Here is a 16,569-nt window from a genome sequence, read left to right on the forward strand (position 1 = left end):
AAAAAAAAAAAAAGAAAGAAATAACGAGCCCTAGAGAAATCACAGAGTCTAGTCCGTTTGATGCTGTTGTTTTACCTTGGCCTGCAGTGGCGCAAGGAAACGACTTCCCATCCTGACTATGATCTCCTGCATGAAAATGTCGCCGAAATGAGGATTTCACGGGAGCTATTGTACTTAAGTGATGTGTGAACATAATTAGTCGTCTGCAAGACTGGAAAGACTAATTCCATATTACCCATTCAGGTTGATTGAAATCTCTGAGGTGGAGAACGTTTATTTCCCCCGAAAAAAAGAAAAGAAAATATTTCACACCGATAACCTTTTCCTATAATAATAATAATAATAACTACAATACAATGACTGTCATCTTCTTCAAACAGGGTGTCAAACATGTTCCAATTTTAGGAGAGATTGGGGATTTTTAAATAATAAACCGTATTCTTAATTTATCAAATATTGAAGTCATAAATGTACATTTACAAAAACAAAGCCTTTACTTATTATAATAAAAAAATGATACAATACAATACATATATTAAACTGATTCAGAAGCAATTAAAATTTTAGTTTTCTGTTTGGTTGCTTCTCTATATCAGTTTATCAGTGAAGTTAAGACTACTAGATATACCCATATTCTCAGCTGAAATACAGCAGTTTCTCAGTAATACCTATATTCATTCCAGCTTGGACGGTCCTGCATCATGATCACGTTATTATAGAAAAAGAGAAACTTCCAACAATCAGACTGTCACCCTGTGGTTCTCACAATATTTACACATTTTTATCAATTTTTCCACTGCATTATTTTGCCGATATTACACTGAAAGACATTCATCATGCCAGAGCTTCGGTTTTATTGTTGACATTTACAGAATTGAATGTGTGAGTATACAGAAATTATACAGAAAGCTCACTTGTCCATACAGCAAACATATAACACATCTCCTCACACTATGTACAGGTTAAGCCATGATAAAGCCTGGGCCACTAGCACACTTGGCATAACACTCAGTCACTCAAGGTTCAGAACAAGTTGATGGACTCCAGATCAGAAATGTGACTGATGGCACACGTTACTGGAATGGTGTATACCTGAAAGGGGGCAGCTGGAGGAAGAGAACTGGGCAAATTTAGGATTGTCTGAAGCAAAATGAAGTCTGAACCTGAACATTTACTTTTCAGACACAATAACCGTCTCTTTATTTATCAATTGATGCCCAAGGTTGTTGTTTTTTTTAATTATCATTAATTTGGACTGCCTGTCTTTAGTTTGGTTCGGTGCTTAAATGAAGGTGATATCTGTTGAGAGTGAAAATAGAACTATGATCACTAGTTTAGTGGTGGAACAGTGTCAGCAGCACCGTGTTGGTCCTGAGATTAAGTGTTTCAAGTGGAGTTAAACACAGCCAACGAAAAATAACTGCAGTGTTCAATGACCAGAGACCTACTTAACAGCCTGTAGAAAAGAACAAAAGAGGTTGAGTGTTAACTTTGCCTAATGGGGTAAACAAAATCCTTTAGATGGCATCTGTGATAATTTCAGTGTTTCTGATGCACAGTGTCTGGATTCAATTAATATATGAGAGCTCTCAATTTCATATTTGTCAGGTTGTCAAGTTTAACTGTAACAAAAGCAAAAATCTTATCATCAGGTACCAAAAGTCAGAAAAACTATGGATCTCAGAACTAAGGTAGGCATATAAAAAAAAAAGACAGAATGTTAATATGAAAGAAAATAGTTAAACTGATACGATCGCACACATGTTTGTGTTTCTGAAGCTGATTCTTGCCCGCCTCACCACCGTGGTATTAAATGTTACAAAACAACTTCTTTTCCAATCCTTAATTCCTGCAATACTTTAGGTAAAATATCATTTACATTTGTGACCTTTATACACACTCTACAGACACAGCTTCTCAATTTAATTACCTTTTGTGGTAAAGAAAAATACTGTTTGTTTCCCATTTCCATGACAATATATTTTGCAGCATATGAGCAGTTCATTTTAGGGATATTCAGACGACCAAATAATACAAACTGTGATACACTGATACATGTTGAAGTCTCGTGGTTTATGGTCTACACATTCTGGTCCACATTCTGCACAGATGACACTGAATGAAAAACACATTCTTGCGATGATGTTCATGAAATGTGATTCGTGACAATTTGTGAGCTGTCAATAAATATTCATCTTCAGCTTTAATACATTGGATTTGTTCTGACTGTAGTTAATACTGAGGACATTTTCTATTTTTCCCCCCAATCCATTTTCTATCTACAGGGACTTTTGATCAACTCCTAGGAACTGTTTTTTTAATTGATAGCAGCAAATCAATTGATTATCTCACTCCACAACAATTCTGCAAGGTCATTTGGGGGGGGGGGTAACAGAATTAAAACTGTCAAATCTATATTTATCTTTGGTGGTTAGACTACATCAAAATCAAACACAGTTTTCTGTGTTAATAGATTTTTTTTCGTGCAAGAGGGAAATTGGAATAATACAAAAAACACGTAATGTGTTATAACTCAAATTACATTTCACTGACAAATATCAGCAACTTCTCACCATTAGAGATCATTTTTCCAGTCATCAAAAAGTGTCATGTAAACCAAGTGTCACCGTATAACGCATTAGGGAGATGGAGATGGCTGAAGAAGAGTGAACAAATATGTAATCAATGACATACTGAGTCATGGGTTAGTGTTTTATTCTTCAAGTTGATGTCTTATACAGAGCTGACACTGAATTGGGGCAAAATCAACTTGGGAAAATGACAGATCAATAGGTTGAATGTGGAGGCAGGAGGGGGGTGTCATGATGGAGTGGTATTAGAGATTTCCTATTTGGAGTGCTTGTGTTTGGTTGTGTGTGTTTGTGTGTGTGTGTGCAGATGTAAATATGTGTGTCAAAGTTCGATTTTGTGAGAAACACGAGGCCGGGCGGGGGGGTTATGGCCACGGGAAGAAGACAGAGCACCAGGCTCTTTTGTTCTCTGCTCTTGGTTTTGTCATTAGTCCAGCTGTTAGCCAGAGGTCAGTGGAGTGAGAAACTACGCCAGGGAACGCTGACGAGGCTTGATCCTTGGATAGAGCTGGAAAAAAAAAACAGAGAGAGGAGAAATGTTTAACATGATTAATTTGACTTGCCTGTGTTTGTTGTTATGTACTTTCTCACTGACATCCTTGCAACGGTTACGTATTTTTCTTTTCAATGCCTTCTTGAAAACATTTGTACTCCGTGACTTAAGGTAGGCAAAAAAACTGGATTAATTGACTTAATATTATCAATCTTTTCTCTGTTTTATTAAATGATAATTTGTCAGAATCAATAACTTTAACAAATAATAGCAACAACAACAATCAATAACATCTAAGCAGAGGTTAAACAGGCTTAAAACTTTAAACAAGTTAATCATTTATCAAAAAAATAATGAATTAGTTTTCTGTCCAGCGACTAATTGATGAATCCACTCATCATTTCTGCCCTACAGTCATTCAACTCGATAAACAAATAAAAACATATCATTTTTGATTAAATTCAATTGATTTAAATCAATATTATTAAGTTATCTCAGGACACTTTTCATATAGAGCAGGTCTAGAACGTACTCCTTATAAAATTTGGAAGATGGGAAAAGAAATGCACTGATAATAACTTAAATGAAACCTACTGGTGAGCTAATAAGGCTGAAATGTGACAAATAATGTATTTTGTTTTTACCCCCAGCAGGTTGCGGGGCACGTAGCCCTCTTTGTCCTCGAGTCGTGCCCACCACCACTCTGTCTCACTGTCATCCTGTCGTCGCAGAATAGTGATGGCGTCCCCCTCGCTGAACATCAGCTCGTCCTGGTTCTGAGCTTTATAATCCCACAGAGCATACACCGTCCCCTTGTTCATTACACCCAACTTCTCCTGAACACCTGCGTAAGAGAGTCCAAAACAAACAAACAGTCAAATATAGAGGTAGACCTTACGGGGCTGATTTGCTACATCTTTGTAGTTTGGACAAAGTTGGAGAGACAATGACAAAACTTGAATTCTGAAGTGAACTACTGCTTTTGGAATTACATTTGTGCAAGCCAGACTGACTGGTGGGTTATTTCTCACCGTATAGAAACTGGGAGCACTGGATGTAGCCCTCTTCCATTTCCTCGCATTTATCTGCAGCAGTCTCCACGTCACTGATGGTGCTGGCAAAGATCGCGGCCCCTGACTCAACGAGCAACTTGCAGAGATGGACACTGTTGCAGGAGGCGGCACAGTGAAGCGGAGTCCTGTTCCCGACAAACACAAAACAGGAAAACAAACATCAATTTTTATAAATGTAAATGATACAGTACAGTACCACAGCAGATCATGCAAAACTTTGTGTCGTCCTCTTACCATCCATCACTGTCTGCAGCGTTGACGTTCACACCAAAATCCAGCAAGAACTTGACTATGTGGTGATGCCCCGCACACACTGCGTTGTGCAGGGGTGTGATGCCCTCATCATTGGGAGTGCTAGGATTCTCCACCTGGAAAACAAAATTAAAAAAAAGGACCCAGATGAAAAGATGAGTGCTTATCCGACATGCAAATACAAATAAATTAAAGTATACTCACATAGTCTTGACATACCTCATAGATAATCCTCTGGACGAGGTCAAACTCTCCCTCCAAAGAGGCGTCCAGCAGGAGAGCCAGAGGGTTGAACTTAACCCTGAAGCCATGGCCAGTGCGCTCAGAGTTTGGCTTCTTCAAGTTTGTGCGCTTCTCCTGTAAGAGTGGAGAGCGGAAGCATGAGTTACAGATTCATTCATTGAAAATGCAACTCTTTAAATGCAATAATAAGTCTGTGTGTATGTGTCTTTTACCAGTGGCTGTGAGACCGCCGTGTCGCTCTCTTCTGGAGTGGTGACCTCCAGCACGGGGCTGGGCAGCGACGCCTCAGAACCTCCCACGTTGTTGTTGTTGTCATCGTCCTCCGGTTCCTCTGCTTCAGCAGGATCCCCCAGACCTTCTGGTGGTGAGGGCAGTGGCTCATTGTCATTGGCGTCAGTGGATGGAGGTGGAGCCTCTGAGCCCGGCTCCTCCGCCCCTGGTGGCGGCGGTAGCTGCGTCTCAGAGGGGAGGTTGCCGTTGTCTGTATCCGCCACAGAGTCCTCTCCCAGATAACCTGGAGGATTAGCTGGCTGATAAAATGGTGTTCCGTTACCTGCACTGTTGCCACCTCCTGATCCACTGACTCCATTTCCCTCTATGCCTCCTGCTAGAGTGTTGAATCTCTGGTAGAGCAGTTTCTGGATGTTGGGTCCGCTGGGACCCTCGGGTTCTGTGATGGAGCTGCGCTTCTTGAGCGGTCTCGGAGCGTTGGCCAGCTTTTTACGGAGCACCTCGAGATCGGCGTCACTTTGGTAGCGCAGCGGGGAGTGTACCATGGGTGTTAGCTTAGTAGGGCTGAGTGGTCGTGGGATGTTCTCCACACTGGGAGGTGGCGCTAAGGGCTCCGGGTGCTGGAAGTAGTCGTGATCATCAAATTCTCCATCGAAAGTATCCTCGCCACTGGGCTGGCATTGGAGCAATGGGAAGGCCCCTCCAGCCTGAACAAAAGGCAGGGGCGAGGGAGGTGTCGAGCTGGGGGTGAGAACAGGCTTCCCATATACTAGAGACAAACAGAGAGAGTGGAATTAATTACCAAGGAATCGATTAGTCAGCAGTCTACAATGTTTCCGGTTTTTAATTTTGTTCTCCCAATCCAGAACGTACAAAGTAAGTAAGTTAGTTAGTAATTGTTGTATATTTAACAGCGACTTGTTTCTGTGTCACTGACCACTTTGTTTCTTTTGATTTTTATCTGTAACTATGCCCATATAAATAAACAATAAACAAAATGATCAATTGACTAATTCATTCTCCTTTTACTGACATAAGATGTATGGTAACTTGAATCTGCTGTGCCATCAAAGTCTCATTGGCCAAATGATCATTTTATTCATTTTTATCTTAGAAGACAAAAGTGGATCTATTAAGTGTCAGCAATACTGAGACACTATATCACATACAGAAAATAAAGCATGGTTCAAAGGACTACCCAATCATGAAAACCCATTTTCTCTAATGGAATTTTACAGTGAGGCCTCACATACTGGGCCCATCCATTCACATCCAGCTCTTACCTGCTTTGAGAGCAGGCTTGAGTGGCTGGCTCTTTGGCGCTGCCTGCTGGAGGTACATGTGATAGATTGAGCTGGAGTTCATGGTAGGTGGGCCCTTTCGGGGCGACTGAGGCCGCGATCCTCTGTCTGGAATAAAGGGGCGAACTGCCACAGCTGGCGGAGGATCCAGTCGCTCGCTCAGCCCAGGAGGGAAAAGCGGTGCATTGGGCTGGAAGGTGGGGCTTGGTGGCACTGAGATACGCTGCTGGATCTGCTGGGAGGATGAGCCTGTGGAGGGGGGGACGCGAGGCCAAGCCAGAGCTGGTGGGTTTGGGAGCGGGCGAGGAGGAGGTGGTGCGTCCTTGCGGCGATCCAAGGTGCTGGCTGAGTTTGCAGTGATGAGGTGGGAGCCATAAGGAGGCGGCTGTGGCTTGGATATGGCAGGGGAGGACACAGGCATTTTGGATTCTAGCACCTGTATAGAAGCATGAAATTACACACAAAGATCCAGCATTAAAAACAGTATTTTGTGATAATTGAGATCTAAATTTAAGGCTAAATTTAATCAACACTTTATGACACTTCTAGTACGAAGAAAGAGCACTAACCTTTTCTGCACTTGGAGCACCGGGGGAGCCTGAGGGAGGGCTCTTGCCCTGGTTATCAGTCCCTGAGTCTCGTCTCTCAGGAGGCTTTAGGGTTGTGTTGGTCTTGCCTACATTAGGCCAACCAGTATCATTAGCTAAGGCACAAACAGGACACAGTAAGTGTGTTGCAAAAGAGAAAAAAGACCCAATGATTAAGGTGGCATGAGAAGCATGAGCCTGTTTTACAACTCAGGGTAGTGACAAAGCATGTCCACCAGAGCTAGGTCTAAATGGTACCATTTTCTTATTATTTCATATTTGAAAAGTGTCACTTTGTGTGATCACATAAAATGTAATATTATTGATGGTATTTGAAGAACATGTGTACCATTTTGACCTAGGATTGGCATTGAATGGATGGTTCAGGATTTTGGGAAGCCTATCCTATTAACCAGACTCTATTAAAAGACATTTAAACACTGATGATAAATACAGATTGAATGCTCCTGCTATAGGCACATTTCAACATTTCCATTCTCTTTTGTAGGTCCATGTGGCCAGACACATCTGGCACATCACAAAATGTATTAATTTGTTGGGGACTTTATTCTCAAAGTAACTGAGGCTGTAATGTTTCAAGAGGGGTTGTTGATCAATAGGACACAAATCCTGAGCCATGATGGAAATGAATGCATCTGCATTAGTATTTTGCCTTTGTGTACTTGTATCTAGTCATGTAGTGTTTTCATTTAGTTACATTTGGTAAATAGTAACTAAATTGTGATTTAGTAGAAGATTGAGGGATGAATAGTAAGTACTGCCACTAATATCAGTACTGTCTGTCTCTAAGACTAAACTGTTTACTTTAAAAATATAGGTGCAAGATAAAACATGCACCTTTAGACAGCAGGGATAGGTTGAAAAGGAAGGATGAATAAAAGAAGACACAAAACAACAGCAATAGTTTGTTTGTATAATATGACGATAAATAAAGCTGCAGTGTGGCAGATGACTCATGATGGACCCCAAAAAGTCTCAAAAGCCAATCACAGCATCTCAAATTTCCAATAAACGAATACTAGTTCTACCAACACTGAGTCTAAAAGGAAACAGTTTGATCTGAGTCTTTGCAGATTATCCCGAGTTACAGCTGCTCAATGAATCCAATGACATTTTAACATGTACAAGTTAATCTCTTGTGCATGTTGAGTGTTTGACAACTTAAACTTGGCTGTTGTGAGAACATGGTGTGAAGGTTAAGGTTAGGGAGGCTGGGAATGTTATGAAATTAGAACAAAGCCCAAATATTTTGGACTGCTTTGCATGTGTAAATTAATGAGGCACTGAACTCATTGAACCTTCTCAGAAGTGTACAAACACACAGGATCAGCAGCGCTTTGTCAGTGTTCATATGAGCTTCAGCTACAATTAAGAGTGAAACATTTCTGCATATGGCAGCAAAGTGTTTCAAGATGGCATCACCACTAGTTTGACGTCATTAGCCAATCCACAGAGGAAACCCTCCAAATGAAATGTCAACGTGTTCTCTCTCCAGTTCAGAAAAAAACTGGCTCAATGGTGCACTGGCAGGAGAGCTTGATGATGCCAAACAAGGATGCTTCCATTAGTCGGTAATTACTCAAGTAAACCAGGCACAGATGCTCATCTCCTTCTCACAATCCCCATCTGTGCATCTAAGCTTTCAGTTGTCTGGTGGAGAAATGTTGTGGAGCATAAAAACATCTGTTTGTGAGTGTCGGGGGCTCAAGGTGTGACTGGGCAGAACATCTTCTTATTTTCTACATTTTCTTAACTTCCTGATCAATTAAACTGACGATATTTAAAAGAGAAGGTTGCTGTTTGGAGTGAAAACTCCAGTGCATGCTGAGGATCCTGTGCTACAGTCGAGAGAGAAGGTTCAGGAAGTGCCAACCCGCTGCTTATGCAGCACTGCGCACTCACGGGACGTGCCGTCAGAGCCAGTGGAGGCTCCGGTGCCCGGGTGTGATTCTGGAGGGGGCGGGGGTACCGGGTCCACAACGATGTCTAAATCAGACACTTTCCAAGGGCCAGGAGGCTTTCGCACACCATCTGCCCCAGGAACAGTTGCCCCAAACCCCACACACAGCGAAACAGAGACAGTATGAAGACAGGACAGCATAGACACATGAGAGGAGGAGAGAAAAGAAAGATAATCACAGTATACACAACACAGGAAGAGAGGGATGTTAGAGAGGAAGGAAAAATCACAGAAATCAAGTCCAGGCAGAGAAATAACTGAGAAGTTGTGTAGAAAGAAAACAGAGTAACAGTTGAGGCTCAAGAGGGAATAACAGTCACAAGCTTTTCATGCAGAGATGTGTTAAATGGTTGGTGGTGTAAGACTGCCTCTGGGACTGTTTGCATCTACTCTCTGGAGCTCCTAATGTGTTTTTATTTGTATTTGTCTAACTGTCCATGTTCCTGCTTTCTTGATGAGGAAAAAACACAAGTCAGTTAAAACTTGCACCATTACAGTTGTGCTTCACTTTTTGTCTTTGTGTGACTTCTACACACTGCAAATGTAATTTTATGGGTGTCAACCAACCTGACTTGGCACGCCCGTGGTTGGCTTGGTTATTAACGCCCAGAGTCTGAGGTTTCAGTGGATCAGGTGGTATGGTGTAGCCTCCTTCCTGTCGGCCTGGTACGGGGACTTGGATGTACGGCCCGACAGCAGCGACACGGCCCAGAGTACCAGGAGCTGGCTGGGGAGAGGGAGGCCCATTTGCTCTGTTCAGCTGTAAGAAGAGAAAGTCAGAGCAGTTTAAAATGTTGGAAGAGTTGACAGTGGAAAACTATTTTTTTGTGTTTGTTTTGTAGTCACCAGAAATTATTTTTTATCTGCAGATGGTTTACAGAGCCCCCTAGGGACATGAGCAACTAACTTTGTCCACACGTTTCCACCAAGACTTATTATATTGAACATGTAGTGGATCTGGACTGACTTCTCACAGAGACAGCACAATTTTGTCAGAAATATTTCAGCTACAAGAGTCTTAATAAGAAGATGTGTTAAGCGCTCTCAGTCTTACAGGAAGGTTCTCTTTTTGACGTGCCTCAGCTTTTTTCTTGTAGAGGCGTTCTCTCAGCTCGCTGATGCGCTTGTCCATGAGCGTCACTTCCATGTTGCGTTTGTTGAGAAGCTCCTTCTGTTGCTGCAGCTTGCTGTTTTGCTCCTGGTTCAACTTGTTGCGGATCTGTGGAGGATAAACACGTACAGATACTAGATATTGCCATCACTGGAGTCAGAGGTAAAGTAAACTTGGTGGAATCAATTAAAAGCATTCATTAGATGTTGAAATTATGTCGACTACACAGTACCTGAAGCTCCTGGTAGAGTTTACGGAGCTCTAGGGCTGCAGCACCGGTCACTTGGCCACCCAGGGCAGTCTGTATGCCGTTGAGCTTCCCCCTCCGCAAGTCCTCCAGCTGGAGGCTGAGCTGCTCCACCCTCAGTACAGCAGACTGTAGCTCAGCCTGCTTCTCTTGGAACAGGCTGCTAACTTGCTCAATTTCTGCAGCTGGATGTGAGAAAGGAAAGGATCGCATCAGCTCATTCATAACCTACATGTAGGTAGGTTATTTACCCGCCACTTCTTTAAAATTAAAAAGCTAGCTCAAACGTTTTTGTTACGAGCACAACCTTGGTCAAAATGTTGCCGCATGTTGCATGAAAAATTGATTCTGCAGAAAGTATACGTACACAGGTTGCCATTGATGACCTTGCTGTAGTCAACCTGGCCTCTCATTGCCCGAATCTTCTTGAGCTTTGCCTCCTGGTTCTCCACACGATCCTTCAGCCTCTGCAGCTTCTCGCTCTCTGAAACGGTTTGCTGCTGACGCCGCTCCTGCTGCTTCAGGTAACGCAAACGTTGCTCCTTCACAGAACGAGACGGAGATTGACATTTTGTAGAAAAACAGGTAAACAAACTGCAACAACAGCGCACAGTCAATGTTCCCTGCTTTTGCAAGTTTGGAAGGAAATAATAAAGATAAAACCTTATTTTATCTGTTCAATGGTACTTTTATAAACCAAAAATAAAACACACAAGAATATAAAACATGCAAGACACCGCCCGAAGGCTTACAGGATATCTCAGTGGCAGACGTAACCTTAAAACTAGGCTAAATCTCTCTACTGTATGCACTAAATGAAATGCTGTGCTGTGTCAAGACTGTCTGAAGACTGAAGAAAGGGTCAGATGACTTCATCTCTCCACCCAACTGAGAATTGCTCTAGTTAAGCTCCTAAAATAGGAAATGACAGGCCCAGGTTTCCAAATGACTGCAGGGCTTCAAGTGGGGCCTACTTTTCAGACGCCACAACAAAGGCAACAAATCGTCTTTTCTATCTGCGGGTCTGCAATGGGCTTCATCCTGCATGACTGATCAACACACCACAAGCACGGTGGTCTGACTTTGTTAGTTTGCTGAAAAGCCACCGAGACTGACAAGGTAGACTGGTCGTGTGGAGGTTTGCCACCAAACTCCGTTACCAGACAAAATCTACTTTTTTATAAGCACTGTAGGAGTGTCTGGGAAAGGCAGAATCCTAAGTGTCCAAAATCATGATACATTAACATGCTTGAGTAAACGCTGAAATGTCTGTCCACGTGTTCCTATAAAAACTAAATATGAATTATGACAGACTGGACAATACTAGCACTGTGACTCACACTGCCTCCCATCTCATTCGTTACATAACTGTTTGCCCCTGTTTCAAGTCCATAGGACTCTTTGGATGGAAGTAGTGCAACAGTAGTCAATTTTCTCCTGAACTTACTTGGCCTGCTGAGGCCGTGAACTATCGCCCAGTCTGTGTCTGTGGGATCACACTCAATCAGACCAACCTGCACCTTTCCACTAGTATGTCATACAACAACAAGAATGATGACAAGCTATAATTGGTCAGGCTGCAACACATAGTCTTCCATGTCTCTCAGCCAAGTTACTGCAATAATCACCATCTCAAAATCTCTCATAATTTCTACAATTTTAAGGTAACAAAGTGCTTCAGATTTAACAATTTAAACTGGAAAAGAAGGAAGATAATGCAGCTTGTGGTGAGCCTCACACTATGTAGAGGACCTGTGAACTGTCTGATGTTACTGCTGTTCTTCTATTAATAAGAAGCATATTTTGAATGAAATAACTTTATAATATTCGAGGGGAATAATTCATATGGAGCCAAGATGTTACCTTTGCAACGAGCATCTGCTGCTGAGCCTCGATTTGTTGCTGCTGCCGCGTGGCCATCTCCTGCAGCTCTGATAGAGTGAGCTCCACACGCTGGTTCCCCACCTAAACACACACACATACATACATACATACATACGAGAACTGGTCAATACACTGAAATCTGAGCAGAGTGGTCTTGATATTGACACCCATACATAAATAGGGATTTTTAATCATTTTAAACAGTAAGAGTGTACGACACTGAAAGTTTCCATTCATGAGGAGAAAAACTAATTTATATAAAATGTTGTGCAATAAGCCCAAAACTTTTACGTCCTATCTTAAAAGTTATTTGATTCAAGCCCAGGCATGACTCAAGATTTATTTTTTTTGCCCTGTGGGAGCTGCTATGAGTACGATGACACACTTACAAGGACTTACGTGACTCTTCCTGCAGCCAAAACAACATTTAGTAGCTTTGGAGTAAAAGTTAAATTCTTCTCAGTAACAGCTACTCACCTGTAAGAGCCAGTGAAGTGTCATGTGTCTTTGTGTTTGTTACCAATACACAGGTAAATGTTTGATATAATAGCACTTTTTTTAGACAAATATGCAAGTCAGTAAGTGCAGAAAAATACATCCACCAAAAAAAAAGTTACATAAGCTAAAACGTTACATAAGAATAAAAACACAAAAACAAAGAAACAAGTACAAAGAAACAAGTTACGCAAAAAAGCCATTTGCAGAAAATTATTTTAGAAAGATGTCTGACTTCAGCAGCCAGGGGGGCAAACAGCAGGAGACTCAACAGCAGTGAGGGTCGGGCTCTACTTCCTTACACAACAAGGCTCCAAACATCATTATGACGGGACATTAATTGTGACAAGACTCAGTTAGTGAGCAGAAGACTTGAGGCTCGAGGGAAAATGTGTCAATTGCCAGTTGTAAAAAATAAAAAAAAAGCATAAATGTTTGTGCATGATGGAGGGTCTTTAAGATGTCTTTAATACTTTAACACTGGTGTTTTAGAGCAACGAGTGGATCCCAGTACGATTTCTATCACAATGATACATTCCAATTTATTGATTTAACTGCCATTATCATTAGTAATCAAAGTCCAATTCACATCAAGTAATTGGGGCCTAATTCTTCTAATGATTCTTTTCATTATTAAGTGGTACTCCACTGATTTAGCATCACACTCCTCTAACACCATCAGACTCACGATGGACAGTTAAAAGATCAAAATCGATGGCGTAAAATCATACAGTATTTATTTATTCCATGTATTCTTCTTTCTTGTCAAAACCTGATGCCCACATTACCCACAATGCAACTCGATGGCAGGCAGTTCAGTCACAGATGCAGGTGTGTTATACTAGTAGTGGCTAATCTGCTAATCTTAAAGTAGCATCAAGCAGAGATGAAGATGAGGTAAGCCGACTTCTTTTCAACTCCACACCTCCATTTTTTTCCCCCACTTTCAAACTTAGTCTCCAGCCACAACTGAGTTAATTTATTACATTTCACAGAACTCCCCCCGGAGCCACAAAAGGCTTCATACAACTTTTTTCATACATGCAGTAGCATTCCCAAGACAAACCGACTTTGATGTATAAAATCAGTGGAGATTCCCTTCAAAGATTTAAAGTTTACTAACCCAAAAGAGACTGAAAGGCTGCTAACAATCAGACACAAGGGAATGTTTGGCATTTGTCACAGCTGAATTAATTAATTGTTTAAGTAATTTTGCTAAGAGAAAAAAAATGGTTCACCTCCATAAACATTTTCAATGAAGTCCTCCTCTTGAGCCAGAAATCAGCACCCATGTGTTGTTCTCGCTCACAGAATTAATGAAGACGATCACATTCAATTCTGTTTTTCCCACAAACTATCATTCTACAGACCTCTGAACCTCCTCAAAGCAGTTGCTAGAGTCGACATACTGGCACACTACTCTCCAATGAAACAGCATACTGAGTGAGCGGTGAATATACAGTCCTCTGAACTGCAAGCGGTACTGAAATGCTCAAACGCTCCTAGACTTAGGAAGTGTGTTCAAAGAGGGAGGAGACGATGCAGGAAATGTCATGGTGTGTTTTTTTTTTTTCAATAACAGACTGAGAAATGTAGAGTACTAGTTCAGAGGGAGCACTCTTTTAAACATGAAGAGGTTTGTAAGAGGTATGGAACGGATGATGACATGAAAAATTTATTATTTTAAGTCTATGTTATGTTAAGTTTAAGCTTTACAGTTTGCGTGATATGATCGTAAACATGTGTGTACAAAGCTGTAGACATAAATAAACATGGCATGCAAAAGACAAAAAATATTGTATGAACTGCTTCTTCTCGATTATAAGAGGCAGACATTTTTGTGACTCATCTTCTCTGAATAAAATATCCTTCTTTTCGGGAATAGTAAGACTTTTATGGTATTGTGAAGTGAGGCAACAATAGTGGACATGTCATACATCATCTCATCCCTGAAGACAATCAGCACGGACATTGCATTGTTTTCCTACCTGGTATTTGTTAAAGCATTTAGATATAAAAAATGTGTGGAAAGACTCGGAGGGGGGGAGGGGTGGAGGTGACTCAACCGAGGTCGAGTTGGGGAGAGCGGGGGAAGCCACTGGCACACATACAGACACGCTCAAGTGCACCCGGGCAACACTGCATCAGTGACAATTCACCCAAGGGAGAAACAGACACACACACCCTCAGACAGTGATGAGGAGGGAGTTGGAGAAACACCCAACGAAGCAGACCAGAAAGGGAGACAAAGCAGCCACAGCATCGCTGATGAGGGCTGTAGCCCTACTGGGAGATTACATTACTCAACAGTAGAGACACGTATGTGAAATGGAGAGCGGTCCATGATTATGGCTAGAATTATTCTAGTATTAAAAAGATGATCAGAATAATGTTTCAGAATTAAAAAAAAGTTATTCATGACTATTAATCATAAATTAATGTTCTGAAGTAGCAAACTGAAGACTGAATTTGATTGACAGCTACTTTATATAATAGATTCATCCTGTTAACAGTTTCTTAGATGGTAAACTGTATGTCTTTGGGTGAAACATGTTATCTACTGAATGTAGTCTTGGGCTAAAGGAAAATGTGATCAGCATTTTTTCTACTGTTATATAATATTTTATAGACCAAAAGATTAATAAATTAATATATAAAGAAAATAAACTGCAGATTAACACATAATGCAAATAATCCTTAGTTGCAGCCCTAGAACTCACTGACAGTGGCAAATATAGGCCTGCAACTATTGATCATTTTATATTACCGATTAATATTATGATTATTTTCAATTTGAGCGTGAATTAAAAACAAAAAAACAAAGCCCATGGCAATGTTTAGTAATTGCTTGTTTTGCAAGATATTCAATTAACCATCATAAATGGCAGCAAATCCTCACAGTTGAAGCTGGAACCAGAGAATGTTTGGTATTTTTGCTTAAAAAATCTATTTAATCAATTATCAAAACAGTTATTTCAGCTTTTGGCAAATGAATTGAGATGATTCAGTACTGCCAATAAGCGTTTATCATCGACTGTGGAAGCTAAAATAGCGATGTTACAATTTCTTTTTAAATGCGTGTGATAACTGTAGCGTTCCCTTGAGGCACCTCTGCTCTTTATGAGGCAATGTCCCTGTCAGAGGATGATCAGCTCTGCTTGGTGGAGAGAAAGCCCCTGGGCTTTGGGCAGCAGCCCGTGGAAAAGGCAAAGCAATGATCCTCTTAGGGCCCGTTATATCATCCAGTAGGCTGTCTGATATAATCCTCTAAATCAGATATTAGATAGAAACTCGGACACAAATGAGCCTCGGCACTTGTGAGGTTAAGCAGAGCCGGGCATGATGCTGATGTTTTTCTCTTTTAGTGAACCAAAAGTGGAACCAATGGCTTTTACTTGCTATGCTGTGGTGTGGGTTTTATAGCTTAGTAGCATTATATTGGTTGTATTTAAACTGTCGCTTGGAGAGTCAGTCAATAGCAGATTTTTAATATCCATAAAAATATATATTAAATTACTTCCTCAACACAAACAGAGTCAAAGGTTGTGGATTTTTAGGATAATAAAAGGAATAGCTTCTGGGTGCTCTTGTGCTACAATCGAAAACAAAAACCACAACCCTTCCATCTCCTGCTGCGCTGGATTATTTCCTCCACCCTTAAGGTTGAATTAGTTACGATTCCTTGACTGCAACACTTTCCTATTGTGAAATCTGGGACAGATGGTTGGAGAGAGAAAGGATGCCACGCCAGAGGCGGCTCTTATCAGAGTCATTCACATTCTCCTAGCACACACTTCATAAAGCTAAAGCTCAACATGCACAACAGTGGGTTCACCTGACAGGGAAATACTGGCAGTGTGTGGAAGTGGAACAGTCCTGTAACAGCAGAGCCTGTGATGTTACTCTCAAACACCGACTAAATATTAGAATCATTACGTATCCACAGATATTGATACTTTTAGCTCATACCAGAGACTGGAGTTATGTCATTATTGTGCTGTACAATGAAAACCCAAAAGATGCTGCCACACAGTAAACAGGCAGCATCTTAGGCAGGCAGTAAAATGATATCACTACAAT

At 41.2% G+C, this 16,569-nt stretch overlaps 1 protein-coding gene across 6 annotated transcripts in view; it reads right to left on the reverse strand.

Moving 5' to 3' along the window:
• Positions 1-826: 826 nt before the first annotated feature.
• ppp1r13bb (protein phosphatase 1, regulatory subunit 13Bb) overlaps positions 827-16,569 on the reverse strand; it is a 26,864-nt gene continuing 11,121 nt past the window's right edge. The window contains exons 6-19 of one of the 6 annotated variants that reach the window (XM_035678449.1): positions 11,974-12,075; positions 10,478-10,652; positions 10,096-10,295; positions 9,831-9,971; positions 9,320-9,512; positions 8,695-8,823; positions 6,754-6,887; positions 6,167-6,620; positions 4,865-5,652; positions 4,629-4,766; positions 4,392-4,525; positions 4,116-4,282; positions 3,729-3,928; positions 827-3,099 (exon numbers count right to left, since the gene is read on the reverse strand). In XM_035678449.1, the coding sequence (XP_035534342.1) occupies positions 3,058-3,099; positions 3,729-3,928; positions 4,116-4,282; positions 4,392-4,525; positions 4,629-4,766; positions 4,865-5,652; positions 6,167-6,620; positions 6,754-6,887; positions 8,695-8,823; positions 9,320-9,512; positions 9,831-9,971; positions 10,096-10,295; positions 10,478-10,652; positions 11,974-12,075 (2,997 nt within the window). In that variant the 3' untranslated portion in view covers positions 827-3,057. Of the gene's footprint in view, positions 3,100-3,728; positions 3,929-4,115; positions 4,283-4,391; positions 4,526-4,613; positions 4,767-4,864; positions 5,653-6,166; positions 6,621-6,753; positions 6,888-8,694; positions 8,824-9,319; positions 9,513-9,806; positions 9,972-10,095; positions 10,296-10,477; positions 10,653-11,973; positions 12,076-16,569 lie in introns of all 6 variants that reach the window. The other 5 variants (XM_035678446.1, XM_035678445.1, XM_035678444.1 and 2 more) reach the window with 5 other exon arrangements.

The sequence above is a fragment of the Morone saxatilis genome, unplaced genomic scaffold, assembly GCF_004916995.1.
Source record: "Morone saxatilis isolate NCDOM2014 unplaced genomic scaffold, NCSU_SB_2.0 Contig7, whole genome shotgun sequence".
Classification (NCBI taxonomy): Eukaryota; Metazoa; Chordata; class Actinopteri; family Moronidae; genus Morone; species Morone saxatilis.